Consider the following 20,118-nt stretch of genomic DNA (forward strand, 5'->3'; position numbering starts at 1 on the left):
CACTCCCAGCTCTGCTCAGTCTGGTCTTTTCCTTTGATGTCACAGAAGACTGATGTCTTCCTCCTGTCCCCTCCTCGGTCTGCACCGAGTTTGGATACCTTGCACCCCCGAGGAATCCCCATGCCTGAGGAGGAGGAGTCTGCTTCTCTGCTCTTCTCTCTGCTGCGCTTGGAGATAGAAAGTCACACCCTCACCCCCAGCTACGTAACATTTTTCCCTGCTCCTATTATGGCTGTCAGTTATAGTGACTTTCCGAGAACTTATTTCTCCTTCTTTACTGTTCTTCAATCGAAACAATGCTGCCGATGCTCACCTGGGTTGCACACGTGGGGGAAACGAACTTGCTAAATAAGAAAAGTGTCTACAGTATGACAGGGCAGAGGGACTTGTCCTCATGAGGCCTGAGGCAGAACAGGGTGGGACACTTGCCCCCTTTCAGGCCTCTGGAAAAGGGCGGCTGCTGTAAGGTGAAGGGGGAATCACACTGACCCCCTCATGGGGACTGGCCTGGAACGTGAAGACCCCAGACCCAGCTGCTCTTCGGCTCTCAGGGGCCACTGGCTGCCCCTCCCCCCTCCCTCCCTCCCTCTCTCTAACAGACTTGCAGCCTCCTCTTGTTCTCTGGTATATCATGCATTTCGGTGGGAGATGCAACTCTCTCTCCTCCCCACCCCCGCTCTGCCCTCTCTCGGTTGCCTCCCCTTCCTCTTCTGTGCAGGAGGACTTGGTCACGAGCCAGACATCTGGGGTCTATCTGCTGTGGCTGGCGGGTGGGGGGCAAACAGAGGTGATGCCTGGGGCAGGTTAACTAGCCAGGAACGTGGCCTGTCCGGCTGATTGGACACAAGCTGTGACCAGCATGACACGGATCCCTGTCTGCTGAGGGACCAAACACCCCCCCAGACACAGAGCAAAGGCAAGACCTCTCTCTGCCTGCTGAAATGACCAAAGAAGCATCTGAGGTGTTAGGGAAGGGTCGAAGCTACTCTAGGCCTCAGTGTAAATGGAACGAAAGTGTCTGTGTGTGGCTGGGGGAGCAGTCATGTCCTCACGCCCATCTTCTTCTATCAGCACGGCTGGATTTCCGCAGTTTCAGGACGAGGTGGGATTGGCTGGGGTTGGGAGGACCGAGAGGACAAGCCTGGCTAGGTCTGCTCTGGATGCCTCTCCCGCATTCCCCACAACAGCGGGTGCTCAAATTTTCTGTTTTTCTCAGACTTGGGGTTCTACCTGCATCCCCAATGCTCAGCCCCTGTGCTACCAAAACCATTGGGTACTCCAAAATCTCTCTCTTTCCTCTTTTCTTGTGCCTTCTGTCCCTGCTTTCCTCCAGGGTCAACCCAAGCCTCTACCCCAACTTCTGCTTCTGATGCTGCAAGACTTCTTGCCTTTGTCAATCATCTTTCTCCACTGGCCTTTCCTCCACAGCCAACAAACATACCCATTCCTTCCTCATCTAGGAAATTAACACCAGAACAGGACTTCAATGCTGCTGTCCCCTTAAGGGAATGCCTCCTCTCCTTCCGCCCAACCCCCAACCATCTGGCTTTTACCCACACCACACACCGCCCTCGGAAATGTCAATGGATGACTGTACAATCTGCAAGCCCAGGACTATTTCTCGGCCATCCTCCTCACTGACCTCTTCACAATGGTCCACACTGTTCACCACCCCCGCCCAGAAACCCCTCCTGCTTGGCGTTCACAGTCCCGCATGCTACTCCCTCAAGTCAGCCAGCTTTTTCCTCTGCAAGTATGTTTTTTCTCCTCCCACCTCCGGATGAAGCAGTTCCTACGGGGCTGCTTTCAGCTGCCGCCTCTGTTTCTGGGTTCTTACCTTACTGCCTGCCCTCCACGGTGGCCTTCCTGTCTGCCCCAGGCTCTTCCAAGCCCCATGTCTGCACTTCCTCTGCCTTCCAGACACTTCTACCTGGAGGCCCCGCAGGCACTCCAACACCATCCCTACTTCCTCTCCCACTTCACCACGCCCCCATTCTGCTCAACACCAGCTTTGCTTCCAGGCCACCGTCATTTTCCCCTTCGATTTTTCTGAGCATCCACTCACTGCCCGGACTGGCTCATCTCCTCTCGTCACTTCCAGCAGCATCATCTCCTTTTTCTGCCTCCACCCTACCTTACCCCTTGCCTTAACTGCGCTGCAGCCTTTCTCCTCTGCTGCTCTATCTACGGACACACGGACTTTCCTAAGGTCACTCTGGTCACATTCCTCCTCTGCTCAGAGACCTTCAGTGGACGGCCACCACTCAGCAAACAATGATGGCAGGGACAATTCTAGACCAGCACAGACCCAGACTACTATAGCTCCTGTCCTGTAAGGGAGAGGTGTAGTTCAGACATAAGAATTTACAGGTTCTTTTTTAAAAGATTTTATTGACTGGAGACAGAGGACAGGGAGAGGAGCAGAGGGAGAGGGACAAGCAGACTCTGTGCTCAGTGGGGTTCAATCTCATGACCCTGACAGCACGACCCAAGCTGAAACCAAGAGTCAGAAGCTTGACCAACTGAGCCACCCAAGTGCCCCCACAAAGTTCTCATACACATAGTATTTCACGTAATATGAACAACAATCTTGTGACGAAAGAACCCTCTCCTCTTTATGAGCGAGGAAGCAGAAGCCCAGCAAGGTTAAGTGAATTACCCACAGTCATTCTCTTAGTAAGAGGCAAAAAGGAATACTTTCAATCCTAACTTCGGTTTCCCTTCCTGGTACACCATGCCTACCTCTCACCCGCTGGCCAAGCAGGACTGCACAGCTCTGTGCTTCCACACACGTGTTCGTACCTTTCCCCCGTAGTCTTTATCTGCACGTCCTCCACGTCCTCCAAGATGTGTCTTAAATGCCACCTCTTCTATGTATGTGCCCATTCCAATGGCCACAACCCTACTAATAGGATAAACCTCCAAAGTCCCTGAGGCCATCCCAATAGTTGTGGCTTCCGAGGACAAACAGGGGCAATCTGAGCCCATCTGAGCACCTACCTGCACTCAGACTCGTAGACTGATGTCCCCAGAGGCAAAAAGAATCCTACCCCAACCTCTAAATGCTATTTATATCTTTCTCCAGCATGGATTTTTTTTAAACAAAAGATTTGTGAGAGAGAGAGAGCTCGAATGGTGGGGAGGGGCAGAGGGAGAGGGAGAAGTAGATTTCCCAGTAAGCAGTGGGCTGGACGGGAGGGGCTTGATCCCAGAACCCTGGGGTCAGGACCTGAACTGAAGGCAGATGCTTACCCGACTGGGCCCCCCAGGCGCCCCTCCAGCACGGATTTTACTGTGCCCTCTCTTAGGTTTATTTAGAAATGTATACATCTCCCTAATCAGAGGCACCATGAGACGAGATCATGGATCAGGGGAATCACTCAGCTCTACGTTTAAAACTTTCTTCTGCCGTCTTCTATTTGAGTGACTTTGGGCTTCAGGTTCTTTATTTTTATTTTATTTATTTATTTTTTTATTTTAAAAAGATTTTATTTATTTATTTGACAGAGATCACAAGTAGGCAGAGAGGCAGGCAGAGAGAGGGGAAGGGAAGCAGGCCCCACCTGCTGAGCAGAGAGCCCGATGCGGGACTCGATCCCACGACCCTGAGATCATGACCTGAGCCGAAGGCATCGGCTTAATCCACTGAGCCACCCAGGCGCCCAGGTTCTTTATTTTTAAAACAGGTATGGATCATGCCTGTCTCGTAATATGGCTGCTGTGATGCTGGATCAGAGCGCACATGTACGATGCCTGGCAGTGCCTCCGCGCACAGAACAGGTACAGGATAAACACGAACTTCCCATCTCCTCTCCCCTTCTGGGTGGAAGCCCCTTGAAAGCAGGTGTGTTGTACAACACATTGCACGGTGTCCTAGATGTCGCTGGTACTCAACAAGATTTATAGAACTACGCGGAAAGATCAACCATATCCAGCAGCTCATGAAGTCCAAATGTCATCGGTCTCCATTCTCACGAGGTCAGGAGTCCTCAGTCTCAGCCCTATTGACATTTCAGGCCCGGGAGCTGCTGGGAGAGGGGCTTGGGCTGCCTGCACACTGAAACACAGCTGAAAGCACCCTTGGCTTCCAGCCGCCAGATGCCAGCAGCAGCTCTTTAGTTGTGACAACCAAAAAAGTCACCAGACACCACGACCCAACGTCCCTGGGGGACAAAACTGCCCCAGACTGGGAATGACTGCCCCAGATGCTCTGAGCCTCCTGGCAGTGATCCAGACATGCACCCAGAGTCTCCTTTGCAAGGGGCACTGGATACACGAAGAGGGAGAGGACAACGGCTCTGCTGTCCCGGGGCTCAGGAGTACAGAAGGCTTCATGGGCATGGCTTAATTACCACAGTGTCTTAAGCACCAAAAGAGGAGCTCTGTGCGAAAAAGTACAGAGGAACTTCGAGAGAACTTTGTGGGTGGCATCCCTGACGGTGTCTGGAGGCAGAGTGGGGGTGGACCGAGGGGAGCGCACACCTGGAAGCAGGGCCAGCGTATTGAGGCTGGGGAGGGCGGGGGACCCCAGGAGCCAGGTGCAGGCTGTGTGGGCCCCGCAGGGGAGGCGGCCGGCAGGGGTGTCGGCCGGCAGGGGTGTCGGCAGGGCTCCCGGGATGGGAGGAGAAGATTGCATTTGCGCTCACCCAGTTCTGATGGCCGGCGGAGGGGCTGGAGGCGGGCCAAGCAGCTGTCATGAAGGGGTTCAGGTGAGAAGCGACAGAATGCCGGGTAAAGACAGAGGCTTTGGGATAGAAACTGAAGAGATAGCTGGAGGCGGACAGGAGGGCAGAGAAGAAAGAGTGGGAAGAGGCCAGAGGGGCAAGGAGCTGACGAGTGGGAAGCGATCCTCCAGGAGGACACCTAGGTCTGCGCAGCTCAGCCCAGCCACGGGGCGACCAGGACCTGGAAGGAGGCCCCCAGCGGCCACTCTTCTTTGGTTCGGGAGAGCGCAGAAATGCGGTGGAACCTGAAGGAGGAAGGGGGGTTATGAAGGCCTTTCCTGGAATGGCAGGCTGCCGCTCAGGAAGCTGAGGGAGAGCAGGAGGAAAACCACAGGGCCTGAGGAGAGATAAAGGGCAGAACCACCTTAGAGAGAAGGGGCTGGTGGTGCAGGGGGGCCACAGCGGGCGCGTCACAAGGCCAGAGAGAAGCCACCAAGCCATCTTTCTCCCTGGTGGCCTCTCCTCTCTGTGAAACATGGTGAGGTCATTGCTAAGAGTAAGGTCACTGAGCGGAGAAGTGCGGGGTGTGGTGTGGATGAGGTGGGTGGGGCGTATAGCGGAGCCCTGGGGACCAGAAATCAGTGGGTGCTACTGGTGCCCCCCACCCCTGGAGTAGTCAGGTTCCAAGGCATCTTTGTGGTATCTTATTATTATATTATCTAAATTTTATTTAGTTAACATATAGTGTATTATTAGTTTCAGGAGTAGAATTCAATGACTCATAAGTTGCGCGAACACCCACTGCTCAGACATCACGTGTCCTCCTTAAGGCCCACCCGTCACTCTGTTATGCTATCCCCCACCTGCCTACCCCCCTAGCAATCCTCAGTTTGTTTCCTAGAGTCTCTTATGGTTTGCCTCCCTGTTTTTATCTTATTTTATTTTCCCTTCCCTTCCCTTCCCAGATGTTCACCTGTTTTCTTTCTTAAATTCCACATATGAGGGAGCCTGGGTGGCTCAGTGGGTTAAGCCACTGCCTTTGGCTCAGGTCATGATCTCAGGGTCCTGGGATCGAGTCCCGCATCGGGCTCTCTGCTCAGCGGGGGGCCTGCTTCCCTCTCTCTCTCTCTGCCTGCCTCTCCGTCTATTTGTGATCTCTCTCTGTCAAATAAATGAATAAAATCTTTTTAAAAAAATTCCACATATGAGTGAGATCATGATATTTGTCTTTCTTGCACTGACTTCATTTAGCTTAACGTAATACCCTCTAGTTCCATCCACATCATTGCTAATGGGAAGATTTCATTCTTTTTGATGGCTGAGTACTATTCCATGGTATATATGTGTGTGTGTGTGTGTGTGTGTAGGTGTGTACACGATATGATACCCTCTTATATATGTTCTCAAATTCAGAGTCAACAAGATGCCCCACTTCTGAGACCCATGAAGGTCTGCTGGATGCTCTAGGAGCTGGAGCTGCAGGCCAACTGCTCAGAATTTACACAAATACCAAACCTACAGAGGAGAAAACAAGTGAGCAGTCTTTTTATTTTTCTAGGAACACTGTCATTTTCCATGTGTTTATTAAGTCTACTTTACCTGGGTATAAACATTTCAAAACAAAAACATCTACTGAAGCATGAAGCATCCAACTAATGAGGACAATGGGCTCCCTCCCCTCTTCTGTTTTCACCTCCACCCAGCAGTCTTCCTTCTCTGAAAGCTTTGACTTCAGTGTCACACAAGACTGAGCAATGGGGGGCGCCTGGGTGGCTCAGTGGGTTAAGTGACTGCCTCCAGCTCAGGTCATGATCCTGGAGTCCCAGGATCGAGTCCCGCATCGGGCTCTCAGCTCCACGGGGAGTCTGCTTCTCCCTCTGACCTTCTCCTCACTCATGCTCTCTCTCGCTGTCTCTCTTTCAAATAAATAAATAAAATCTTAAAAAAAAATCTTTAAAAAAAAAAAAACAAACAACCGAGCAAGGGGCGACATCACCTAAGACCATGCACATAACGCGAGAAGCTTCATTACCGAATGATCGTCACGCCACCTACCTTTTCTCAGAAGCGTGTAACACATTGTAACATCTGAGCAACATGCTAAAATTCAAAGACTTATGGTACTTACATTTCTGATTAAGTACAAACTGATTTTTCTCCTCTGAATCCACCCCCTAAAAAAAAATTCACCTATACATGACCAATCTGAGAACAAAAATTTAATATAGCTTTTATAAATTCAGTTTTATATTAATTTTATAGAACAGAACGGCAAAGACCAAAAATTATTTACTTATGGCTTTCCTTTCAACTGGTAAGAAGACCTGAAACACGCAGCATTATTATGGTCATGTCTCAACTCTACTGAGACAAGGAAAAACACAAGTAGCAATTATTACACTCATGAGCAAGGATCAGTGAAAAAATTAACAAAATTTCTGGGGCACCTGGGTGGCTCAGTCAATTACGTGCTTGACTCTTATTCTCAGCTCAGGTCTTGATCTCAGGGTTGTGAGTTCAAGCCTGGCACTGGGCTCCACAGGGGATGTGGAGCCTACTTTAAAAAAATAAAAAAATTAGCAAAAATTTCTGTAATTTAAAAAAGCTGGGATGCAAATGAGATCTTAGGAAGGGAGTGAGGGTTCTGTTTTTGTTATGTCCAAACAGGAGGGAGTGAGATTGAACACATTAACTGTAACAAAACCTAACTGAATGATTTATGCTCCTATAATAGGACCGTGCCTCCTGCTCCATAGAGAAAAAGCTCTTCAACTACTCTTACCATGATGCATGTGCCTGGGTGTGAGCTGCATTTTTCTTAGAAACCACAAGGAAATAATTGACCAGGGAGTGGACAATTCCTATAGGAAGTGCAAAAAGCACTTCTAATTTATACTTTAAACATTTTTTATTTAGGGGCACCTAAAAGTCGGTTATGTCTGCCCTCGGCTCGGGTCATGACTGGGGTCCTGGGATCGAGCCCCACGTTGGGCTCTCTGCTCGGCAGGGAGTCTGCTTCTCCTCTCTCTGTGCTTGTTCTCTCGCGCGCTCTCTCAAATGAGTAAATAAAATCTTCAAAAAAAATTTTTTCTTGAAGATATTATTTACCTGTCAGAGAGAGAGAGAGAGAGAGCACAAGCAGGGGGAGCAGCAGGCAGAGGGAGAAGTAGTCTCCCTGCTGAGCAAGGAGCCTGATGCCAGACTCAGTCCCAGGACTCTGGGATCATACTCTGAGCCTAAGGCAGACGCTTAACCAACTGAGCCACCCAGGCGCCCCTAAAAAATTTTTTTGGAATTTATTCAGTCTTTCAATGAATTGCTCACTGATTACCTATCATGAGGCAGGTATCCGGCCAGGCCCTGGGAAGGTTTAGGGTGAACAGGATGTACTTTTTACCTTCAGATTTTTGAAAACTTTAGGTGGAGAGATAAGGTATACTACCAAATACGGGAAAGGGAGTTATCAGAAAAAGATACAGAACCCCCAGCTGGAGGGTTGTTTTAATCCACTCTTCTGTTACTGATAAGGACCTGCTGGGGCAGGAAGGAAGACAGGGATGAGTCAGAACACAAGGGTAGGAGCCAGAGGGCCTGGAAGCTGCAGGAGCACCTTGTTCTGGGCTCCTGGAAGCCCAGGGCGACACAGCAGGAGTCTGTAGATTTCACTCCAACACAGGGTCATCAACAGGACTCCGCTAATCCCCAGTCGGCTTCTCTCTGTCCTGCTACCAACCAGCTTCCTTTCCTTACACTTTTCTCTTCTAACCGGGGTTTCTAGGTGTTCTGGCATGATCAAAAACACACTATACCTCACAACCACTCTACTGAGATTCTCACCTCTTCTGGGTTCTTAGATCAATCCCAGGAAAAGGAAGAGAAAGAACTGATGGCTCCAGATTTTCTCTCCCAGCCCCTGGCTGTACCGTGGACTGGTTACCCCTGAGCTGGTGGGCACAGGATATAAGCCCCGTGGCCACTGAGGTTGAAGGGCAAGGCGCCTGCACGAGTCACATCTCCAGGGAAGATGGGAGACAAGACTTCCCAGAGGATGTCGCCTTTGCTGGTCTTGATGTCCAGGGAGGGTTTGGAGACAGACTGGAAGGTGGGGTGGGTACCCCAGATGGAAAACAGAAAAGGAACTTCAGTTAGGCTAGAATACTTTCTCCTTCGATACCTAAAGGAGAAGAACCCGGAGAAGGGAGGCTGAGACCAGATCATCAGGGGAGTGTGTGCTGTGTAAGGAGATTGGATTTTATTCTAGGGCAAACGGTGGTGGGGGGGCACTGGGACATTGAAAGAATAGGAGCTCTGCTCCCAGAAGACTCCTCTGGCCATTTAGTGCAAGGTGTACTGGAAAGGAGATACAAGAGCTGGGAAGTTTGGTTAATCTCATGCTCAGCTCCAATCCTAACTCAAAGACTAGAGGCCAAGCACACCCGTTGTGGGCTACTGCAAGGTCCGCAAGGAGACTGACCAGGGCCTGAATCACTGCATAGCCCATGGCAATGCAAGTGGGCAACACGTGGGCAGCAGAAACAAGGCAAGTGTGTGCAAGCACAGGAACATAACAGAAATCACTCACAGTATCAGGCCCCGGGCACTGGAACGCTGAGTCATGGAGCACGAGAAGGGGAGATGAAGGTCAAACACAACTGGTACATGGGGAGAAGGTGCCTGCTTACCCAGGACACATGACGCAATTTTGAGATCCTTCAAGAAGCCCCCCAGAGTCACCAGAGGAGACAATGAGGTCTCGGGGCTGGCGGGTGACAGGGAGGGGCAGAGCAGGCAGTGACAAGGAGGTCTGGCAGCCACAGTGGGATAAAGTGGGACCACCCCAATGGGCGTTGTGGGCTGCACTGTGAGCCCTTGTCACAAACACCTTGCTAAGGTTAGTGCCCTCCCCCCCAGGGAGAGGGGGACTGAGAAGGGGTCACACATGTGGGAGTGGAAGTCAAAGGGTCTGGGAAGGAGGAGAGGAGAGTCTACGATGGGAACCGGGACCAGGACGTATGCGTGGAGGGGGCCGGGCTGCAGAACGCCTGTCCTCGGCAAACCACACATACCAACACCGCACTCTCCCCCCCTCCTTACCGACCCTCACCTTCCAGGTAACCGCACACCAACTGAGGCTCAGGGCCGGGGGCTGCCCAGCCCAGAGCGTAAGCATTTGGAATTTTATTCCAAGTACAACAGGAAAACCGCTGAAGAGCGGAAGCAAGGGGACTTGATCGCTGTAACTGTGTGAGGACTAGAGTATGGGCTGGCGAGGGTGGGAACGAGACAGCCAATTCAAAACCTACTGCGGCTCTCCTGGGGGTGATGGGGCCTTGGATTGGTATGGTGGCAACCCAGATGGAGAAGCAGCTCTCCCAGGGAGCCAGCTGTGAGGACAGAAGGGTCAGGGATAGTTCCAGGCTTTGGCTCGACCTGGGAGGCACCCTCTACTGAGATGGAGAGAACACAGCCCGATTTCCGTGATGCCAGAGATGACTATTAGACACCCGAGTGGAGATGGCAAGAAGCAGCCAGCAGGGGGCCTCCCTCACAGGGAGTCCGGGACAGAGGTGAGAGACTGGGAGTTCTGTGTCCCGGGAGCTTAAAACATGGGCCCGTGAGATCTTCTGGGGGAGAGACCTGGAAAGAAGAAATATTGGCCCAGGACAGTCACTAAAGTGTCCACAGAAGTGACCGAGAGGAGAAAGAAAATCAAGGCATGATGTTATGTAAGTGAAGAGAGGAAAGTCTCAGGAAAGAGTGACCAGTCATCTCTGTGGGATGCTGTGGAGATGTCCAGGGAGATGTGGAGAGAGACATCCTTGGGTTTGGCCGCAGGGGCTTGTAAGAGACTCGGAGAAAGCAGTCAGTACGGAGTGCTAGGGAAGGAGAGCGGCTTGCAGGGCGTGCACAGGGGAAGACAGGCAAGGGGGCAGAAAACAAAGGCATGCAGACGTCCTTCCAAAAGGACAGCAGAAACACAGGGCAGTGGCTAGAGCCAGGAAGGTCGTGGAAGCAATCCGCAGACAAGCACAACCATCATATATGTCCATTCCAGCATGGGGGAAAATGGTGGGGTGGAGCGAAGGGGAAACACTTAAACCCGTGTGGAAGAGAAGAATGGTAGGCAGAGACAAACAGGGGGACGGGCGTGTGCTGGGACAGGGACACTCCCTTCAACACAACAAGGAGCAGTGGGCTGGTAAGGTTCTCAGCTTCTCTGTGAAGTACTAGAGACATCCCGAGCTGAGAGCAAGGATGTGAGTATGGCTGTACACACAGGAAGTCAGGAGCTCGAGAAGAGCGTGTCGAAGTCATCTTGGAGACTCAGAAAACAAACGACTAGGAAATGGCCCCCGTCTTGCAGGGCAGTTGCCCATCCAGAGTCTGGGTTCATGACCAGCTGTACAACCAGTCGCTGCCACTCTGAGGTTCCATTCAGCCATGTGTAGCTGGGCTGGGGTGGCCAGATGTGCCTCAGGTCACTGAGGGTCACAAGCTACTAAGTCAGACAAACATGGCAGAAGGAGAGAAGACCAACACTGCTGGAGGGCGGGAGGGGTGCATCTGCAAGGGGACAATTCCAACGAAGGGCCCTGCATGTAGGCTAGGGAGGGAGGCAACCCTGTTGGCGAGGGCTCGGTGGGTCATGGCTCTGGAGCCCTCAGTGGTGTGTGAGCTGTTGTCACAGGGTGAGAGGAAGCTGAGCTTGGAGGTGGTGCATTTGCTGGAATAATGAGGCCTTAAGGCACGACGCAGAAGAGGGTGACTGAGGAGGGCAGAGTAGCACCCGGGAGTGGAACAGCAGCCGGGGGATCGGGGGGCGTCATCCACATGTACGCCAACATTCCCAAGAAGCAATTACAGGAGCTTTGTGAACCTGCGAACTGGGAGCTAACAGCACGAGCCCAGGAGGAAAGCAGGCCCCAGTGGTGAGCGGTCCAGCCAGCCTCCGAGCAGCCGCAGGGAGGGAAGGAGGAAAGAGGCAAGTCATGTGAGCTCAGCCGCCACCTGAGAAGGCTGCAGGGAAGGCTGTGTGAATCCAGGGACATTTCAGACCAGGAAGGGGGGCGGTGCTCAGAGAAGAGGCGGAAAGTTGCTGCTACAGCCATACTGGTGCCCAGGGGATACCGGGTGAGGGCTGGGGCAGGCAGGGGTTGGTTGGGGTGGGGGGGAGAGGCTCTACTAGGGATCTACTAGCCAATGTCCCTTTCTGCTCTGTATCTTGCAGCCTGGCTCCTCTCCATTTATGGAGGCCTACGGGCACGTCCACACTGCAGAAGCCCAGCTGCCCAGCTACTTGAGACCTTCCTACCACAGGGTATGCTGGTGGACCAACCTCTCGGGGAAAGAATGAGCCATTCAGAGAAAGCAGAAGAAAACTGGAACAAAGAATGATGACAGCTGGTTAACAGAGGAGATGAGGACTAAGTCTGAGGAAAAGGTGAGGGAAGGGCCAATGAAGAGGAAAACTTAGACCGCTGCGTGACATGCTGGAGGTGGTCGATTGCTTACTTTTTATTTATTTTTAAGAGATTTATCTAGTTTATTTATTTGAGAGAGAGCGCGTGCACGCGTGTGCACGAGCGGGAGGAGGGGCAGAGACAAAGGGAGAAGCAGACCCCCTGCTGACTCCCTGTTGAGCAAGGAGCCCGGCATGGGGCTCAATCCCAGGACTCCTGAGCCAAAGGCAGACCCCCAACCGACTGAGCCACCCAGGTGCCCCAAAGTCAGTTTTTTAAATTAAAAAATCAAAACATTCAAGGTTGTGAAAGAAAATAACGGGTCTTAAGGCATACCTAAAAAGAAAATCTATAGCTGCTGTGACCTGTAGGGTTGCACTTCCTGTTTTATTGCGCTGTGCCAGTTGGCCGCCACGTGGACACATGGCACAGCCCCGATCAGAATCAGCAGGGTTCCAGCCAGGCTGGATCGGACTTGCTCTCAGGCTGCATGGACTCCTCTCCTCAGGAAATGCAAAGTAGGTCTCAAATTCCAACGCCACAGGAGTCTGGTCCAGGGGTTTAATAGTTTTCATTTGCTATTTGAAGAGCTGCAGTCAGCTCTAAATTATTCTCTGAATAGCCTAACTTATGCCATGACATACATGGGTGGGCACAGTCTGCCTGTATCAGATAGGCCATTCATTACAACCATCTGACTCTATCCTTTCCCACTGGGTTAAATTCTGATAGAGACCAAAATTCCAAAAAAGATCATTTTGGTCCATATCAGAATTTAGTCCAGTCAAAAATGAGAGCAAGACACTTTAGAGTCTTCTCTTTTTAATTTTTAAATTTTTTAAAGTATTTTTTAAAATTATTATTTGACGCAGAGAGAGGGATCACAAGTAGGCAGAGAGGCAGGCCAGTGGTCGGGGTGGGGGGCGGAACAGGCTCCCTGCTGAGCAGAGAGCCCGATGTGGGGCTCCATCCCAGGACCCTGAGATCATGACCCAAGCTGAAGGCAGAGGCTTAACCCACTGAGCCACCTGGTGCCCCTGAAGATTCTTCTCTTAGTGAGGAACATGAGAAAGAAGGATGATTGTTCCCTCATTTTAAGAAAACCATCGCCACACCCCCATGTTCACCAAGCATTTATTTAGAAGAGCCAAGACGTGGAAACACCTAAGTGTCCCTCAATGGATAAATGGATACAGAAAATGTGATCTACAATGGAATATTAGTAAGCCACAAAAATTAAGGAAATCCTGCCATTTGTGACAACACAGTTGAACCTGGAGGACATTACATTAAGTGAAATAAGCCAGACAGAGAAAGACAGATACTGTAGGATCTAACTTATATGTACAATCTAAAACAACCTGAACTCAGAAACAGAACAGACTGGTGGTTGCCAGAGTTAGTGGGTGGAGGAAATGGGTGAAGCAGCTCCAAAAGTACAAACTTCCAGCTACAAGATAAATAAGTCCTGGGGATGTAATGTATAGCATGGTGACTACAGTTAATTTTGTATTGTATATTTGAAAGTTACTAAGAGAGTAGGTCTGAAAGGTCTCACTACAAGAAGAAAAATTTGTAGCTATGTGGGGTGATGGATTATTAACTAGCCTTACTGTGATCATTTTGCAATATACACATGTATCCAATCATTATGTTGTAGGCCTAAAAGGGATACAATGTTATATGGTAATTATAGTGGCTGCCTGTTCAGTTCCCCACAGTCACTAAGCCAAAAAAGGAATGAATAAGTTCTCTTCATTTGCAAATGGCACAAGAATGTGGTTAGGTAGAGAATGACTCTTATAAAATTTATATTAAAATTAAATAAAAAAATTAATCCGATGGAACATTATTAAAAGCCTAGAAAGATCACTCTCTGGCCTGTGATTTAGATGAAAGAAACTGATCTCGGCACAAATACGTTTGACGTAAGTGTTATTCCCAATTCTAACCCACTAATTCTAAACCACATATTAAGGGAGATCCCTTAAGCTTCTATACTAGTGTCTCTGCAAGAGAAGTTAGAAGGTGTGAGGTCACATTTACACAATCACTGCATTTCAGATGAATTAAGAAAATGAGAGACAAGAGAGAAAAAGACCACACTTGAAAGCCTATGAACCTTCTCTTTTTTTTTTAAGGGGGGGGTGGTGGATTTTGTTTTATTGTGTTACAAAGCACATACCATTAAATATACCATCTTAACCATTTTTTAAATGCACAGTATAGTAGCTTTAAGTACATTTTTGTGCAACACATCTCTAGATCCTTCTGGTTGTACAAGACTGAAACTCGACCCCCTCAAATACTTTTGAACCTTTGCTCATGAGGCTCAGGTGGGGTCCTGGGCTCTGAACCCACGAGGTGAAAATCCTCGACTTTGGAGAAGACAGAGATACAATATGGACAGAGTAGTGGGGTCCCTTCTTTTCTCCCACACACTTAAAGGCTGGCGCTAAAGAAACAAGGTCGCAGCCAGCAGATCGTTCAACCAAAAATTCAAGTGTGTTTGCGTACTCACATCGACAACACACGTTGTGTCCAGCTCTGGGTAAATTCATTGCAATCACCATCTGACAAGAAGCTGTCTTTCGTAAGCTCTTACAAGTTGGCCCAAAAGTTACTCTCACTTCTCTTTCTTTCAATATTCAACATACCTTGGAATCCTGACACTATCTGGACAACATCTTCATACACCATTAGAGTGGCGGATCGTTCTGGAAGCAGGCCCAGGCTCAGTGAAGAAAATACTGCAGAAACAAAAACGGACATGAGGGAATTCTGAAATTTAAATCAAAATGCCCTAATCTAATATTGGGGGTACACTGCATTCTTTGTATTATTGTCTGATTTCAAATCAAAAATACTGATTTTTAGTATTGTGATGTAATAAGATATATAGTATTTGGCGTCTGTCCCTGGTTCCTGACACGGAGTTCCTAATTCCCTTATAATTTTCCGGGTTACGTAGGAGGATCTTTTGTTCTAATGAGGCAACACTGGGGGAGGGGGCTCCTGGATGGAGGCTGGTCACCGGAAAGCTGTAATTGGAAGCTTATAACTTTCAGCCCTTCCACCTCCAGGGATGTGAGAGGGGTTAGAGATTAAATTCAGAATCAATCATGCCTACATGATGAAACCTCCATGAAAATCCCAGAAGTACAGGGTTTGGAGAGTTTCCAGGTTGGTGAATGTGCCAGAAGGGTGGGACACCTCAACTCCACAAGGACAGAAGCTGCCGTGTTCAAGACCCTTCCAGACCTCATCTGTGCATCTCCTTCTCTGACTGTTCATCTGTATCCTTTCTGATATCCTTTAGAATAAGTTGGCAAATGTAAATAAATGTGTCCCTGAGTTCTGTGAGCCAGCATAGCAAATTACTGAACCTGAGAAGGGGTTATAGGCACCCCTGATTTGGAGCCAGTTGCCAGGAAAACAGGTGACATGCCGGGAGTTGTGTATGAGGAGGGGGCAGTTTTGTGGTACTGAGCCTTTCACCTGGGGTTCTGCACTAACTCTGGGTACTGTAAGAATTGACCCGAACTGTAGGACACCCAGTTGGTGTCCAGACAGTTGGAGAATTGATTGGATTGAGAAAAAGTCCCATGCATTTGGTGTTAGGAGTGTTGTGAATGGAGGGAAAGGAAACATTTTTCGTTTAAGTCTAATTAGGAGGACTTTCAAGAAGCTACAAGAATGCTACAGTCTCTCATAGAACAACTGCTTACGCTACAATAGTTGACTAGTTTTTATTTGCTACAAGTTTTTAGCAAAGTATCTGAGTCTCTTTACATTAGGAATATGCTACACATTATATGAATGTAAAATATATAAAGTGAAATATTAATGTTAAAAAAAGACTTAAAAAAATATGTGCTCAGGTTAACAAATGACACATGATACAAGAACATGCCCCCTTATTCTGGAAACTAATAAGATGATAGCACTTGTGCTCTTTTTTTAAAATTCTGGCTTAAGCACCTAGACTTTTAGCTAAAAAAATCACAAAGCCTACGTGTTTTCTGGGTAGAACATGAAGCCAGAGAAAACAAATAAATGTATTATGGAAAAATAATACTCATTAAGGTCACTGAACTCTTAGTAACGTATCAGACATGATTCTAAGTGCTTTAAATTTGGTAATTTACTTAAATCTCAAAACAGCTCTAGGGCGGCACCTGGGCGGCTCAGTCGGTTAAGCCTCCAGCTCGTGGTTTGGGCTCAGGTCATGATCTCAGGGTTGTGCAATCAAGCTCCCTATTGTGCTCCATGCTAAGCAGGGAGTCTGCTTGAGATTCTTCCTCTCCCTCTCTCTGCCGCCCCCACCTCCCCTCACACTCTCTCAAATAAACAACTCTTTTAAAAAACCCCAACTCTGTGAAATCAGTATTATTAACTTGTCCATTTGACAGGTAAGGAAACAGGCTTATAGGTAAGGAATTAACTTGTCCAGGATCCCACGGCTGGTAAATACTGGATCTAGGACTTAACTCTGGAGTCTATTCTCAAATGCTATGCTACATTGACTCAATTTCAAAAACTCACTGGGTTTTTTCCAGTCCAAGTTTAGAGATGAGAAAATCAAGGTCTAGAGAGGTAAAGTGACTTCCTGGGAAAATATAAGGGACCAGAAACATCAAGTGGTGCGAGTATCTGTTAATTAGCACTACTAGCTCTTAATAGTGCCAGGAGGAGACCAGTGAGTTGACCTTGAACATGACCTCTCTTTTCATATCCCCTCTACAGTCTTACTGAGCTGCTTATATACACAGCCCAGTGCTCAATGTGTGGAACAGATCAACGCTGGAGGCAATCTGGGCCTGTGAGGTTCTACTTCTGAAGGGGTCTGAGGCATACAGCAAGTAGAAGGTGGTCACTGCAGGAACAACCCATGAATGCTCCTCTGTGCTGTGAAAATAATCTGGTGGTTTCTCAAAAAAACCACATAGAGTTACCACCTGAGCCAGCAATTCTACTTCTAGGTAGAGACCCAAGAGAACTGAGAATGTATGTTCACACGGTAACTTTTAAGTCAGTGTTCATAGCAGCATGATTCGTAATAGCCGAAAAGTGAAACAACCCAATAGCTACCAACCAATGAGCAGAGAAACAAAATGAGGTCGATCCATACAAGGGAACATCGTTCATCCATAAAAAGGAAAAAAAACATACAGATTCTACACCACAGATACACCATGAAAATGCTACTTGAAGTGAAAGATGCCACACACAGAAGGCTCCGTATTGTAGAATTCCATTCACCTGCAAGGTTCAGACTAGGTCAACCACCGAGACACAGAGGAGACTGGTGGCTGCCAGGGCCTGGGGGCCATGGTGGGTACAGAAAATATTCTGGGATTGGTCAGTGGTGATGGCTGTATACTCTTGTGAACTGCACACTTCAAAATGGTGAATTTAATGGTATATGAATTATACCATATATAATGGTATATGAATTGTATTTTTAATTTATTTTTACAAAAAAAGAAAAAAAAAGGAAAGAATTCATCTTAGGAGTTCAAAATTGGGAGAAAAGTCCACTTCAGGTTGGGGGAGGGTGGGTCAGGGAATGCCTGTGAGCTAGGACTAAAGCAGGGAGACCCGACTTGGATAAATCCCTCATAACCACCTCAAAGGAACACTTAACCTCCTTTCACAATGACCCCTTCTCCCAAAGGCACTGGGTCCCTAACGCCCTGGAAGAAAGGATCATTGTCCAGATGCTGCCTTCAGGATTGCCCTGTCCCATGGGAGAGCTCACACATATCCTAAGTAGCACTTCCTGGGCCCTGAAAAGCTCTGTGCCGACTGCTGTGGGGGCTCTGAGCTCTCACGTCTCCTGTGATTGGTCTCTCGAGATGTGTGTGACCACAGCAGGGGCTTCTGTTAACACTTCTAACCGAAACCCTTGGTACTTCCATACATAAGGCATCCACTCTAGCAAACATTCTCAAGCCTTATTTCCCGGAGAGAAAAATGACCTTTCGTGATGAGTGGGCTGAGGCAGCAGAGGCACCACCAGGGCTGGGAGGGAAGGGACTGAATGCCTCCCGGGGTTGGGGGTGCAGAGAGACCCTCGGACCCCACCACAGTGGAGATGCTGATGTTTGGAGGTGCTTGTCCTTCCAGGTAGATGTTTGTTTTTTTGGTAATAGAGAGAAAGGAAGGTCTAACTGTCCTTGCGAGAGTCAGAAGACTTCACAGAGCAGCAAACAGCCAGGCTGGGCACGAAGACCTAAGACGAACTCTCCAAGAGAACATCAGGCAAAGAGTTATCAGTGCGGACAAACACAGGGCGGGGCAGATTCGTCAAGAGAGTAACAAATGGCCCAGCTCTAGAGAACACGAGGTACGTAAGAAAAAAGTGGCTAGGGGAGGAGGGTCTAAACTTTATCCTGGGGACACTGAAGGCCTTTTAGGCAGACATGTAACATAATATGTATATGTTATAGACATATAATATGTATATATGTGATGTGTGTGTGTGTATATATGTATACATACATACATATATATATATTTTAAAGATTTTATTTATTTATTAGACAGAGATCACAAGTAGGCAGAGAGGCAGGCAGAGAGGAGGAAGCAGGCTCCCTGCTGAGCAGAGAGCCCGATGCGGGGCTCGATCCCAGGACCCTGGGATCATGACCTGAGCCCAAGGCAGAGGCTTTAACCCACTGAGCCACCCAGGAGCCCCCATTTTTTTTTTCTTTTTAAAGACATGAATGCTCCCTGATTAGAGAAGGTGGTTAGAAGGGGCAGATGGGCCAGGTTGGAGGTTGCTGCAACAGGCTTGGTAGAGTCATAACTACGGAGAAGGGAATAATTAAGAGGTGGACTTACAGTCTTCTGTTGACGGACTGCATTTTCTAGAACTAAATCTGTTTTAGCTGTTCGCCAAGGGTAAGGGCTACTCTCCTTATGCTGGGCTTCCCCCCCTCCAATCTACACCTCCCTCCTTGCAAGGGCAGAACCAACATGCTCCCCAGGAAGGACTGTCAAGAATGAAAACAGAAATCCATCCCCAAATCTCTGAAGAATGCACAGGCCAAAGAAACCGTGTGTGCCAGTGTAGTGAAGAAAGAATTTTGTAGTTTTGAATTTTCCCAACTTTTCTTTATTCCTTGCCCAGGTGTCTGCAGTACCAACACTATAACCTTGACCTGGAAACAAGCTTACTCTGCCTTTCACAATAGGCAAGTAGGAGGTTTGGTCACCTCTTCTGTCAGATTCTAGTTAAGAGTATCTTTATTATATTTACGAGGCAAGCAGAGAAACATAACCAAAGACCTCGGTGGACCCTTGAAAATTACTCAGTCTAATTAATTTAGTTTTAGAAATGAGAAATGTGGTCTTGAGAGCCGGGAGGGGCCCCCTTGTGGGGGATGGCGGGAGGCGGGCAGGGTGAGAACCCAGGGGTCTTCACGCCTAGCCCCAAGCCCTTCTAACGAAACCACATCATTTCCATTTTTTTGACTCATTTAAGAAAATGATTATTATGGAGATGGTTGCTTTTCTTCAAATAATCATGTTAATGAAGTTGAAACAAATGTAATTCCAGTACACTGAACCCCCATTATTCGTGGTTTCAGCGTTTGCGAATGCGGCTCCCTGCTAACGTGCATCTGTGACCCCATAGTCAATCCTCATGATGCTTTATACGTGCAAAGAGCAGAGCAGTCAACAATTTGAGGCTCAGGACCATGCGCTTCCAGTGGAGGTCAAACAAGGGGAAGCTCTGCCTTTCCCTTTCGGTTCATATACTGTAAGCATCCTCTGGCGATCTATTTTGTGCCAAGTTTTTCACATTCCTGTGCTTGCTTTGGTGATTTCACTGTTTAAAATGGCCCCCAGGCCCAGGGCCGCCATCTCTAACTGCAGGACGGCTGGGAGGTGCTTATGGGAAACATATATGTCAGATAAGCTTTGTTCAAGGAGTTATGAAGCTGTGGGCCATGAGTCCCATGTCCATGAACCAGCAGTATGCAGTA

At 48.6% G+C, this 20,118-nt stretch overlaps 1 protein-coding gene across 3 annotated transcripts in view; it reads right to left on the minus strand.

Annotated features, from left to right (window-relative positions):
* FAM171A1 (family with sequence similarity 171 member A1) overlaps nt 1-20,118 on the minus strand; it is a 124,229-nt gene that overhangs the window by 34,340 nt on the left and 69,771 nt on the right. For all 3 annotated transcript variants that reach the window (XM_045069194.1, XM_045069195.1, XM_045069196.1), the window contains one exon: nt 14,782-14,874. In XM_045069194.1, coding sequence (XP_044925129.1) covers nt 14,782-14,874 — 93 coding nt within the window. The remainder of the gene's footprint in view (nt 1-14,781; nt 14,875-20,118) is intronic.

The sequence above is a fragment of the Mustela putorius genome, unplaced genomic scaffold (assembly GCF_011764305.1).
Source record: "Mustela putorius furo isolate JIRA1106 unplaced genomic scaffold, ASM1176430v1.1 tig00003913_pilon_pilon_pilon, whole genome shotgun sequence".
Classification (NCBI taxonomy): Eukaryota; Metazoa; Chordata; class Mammalia; order Carnivora; family Mustelidae; genus Mustela; species Mustela putorius.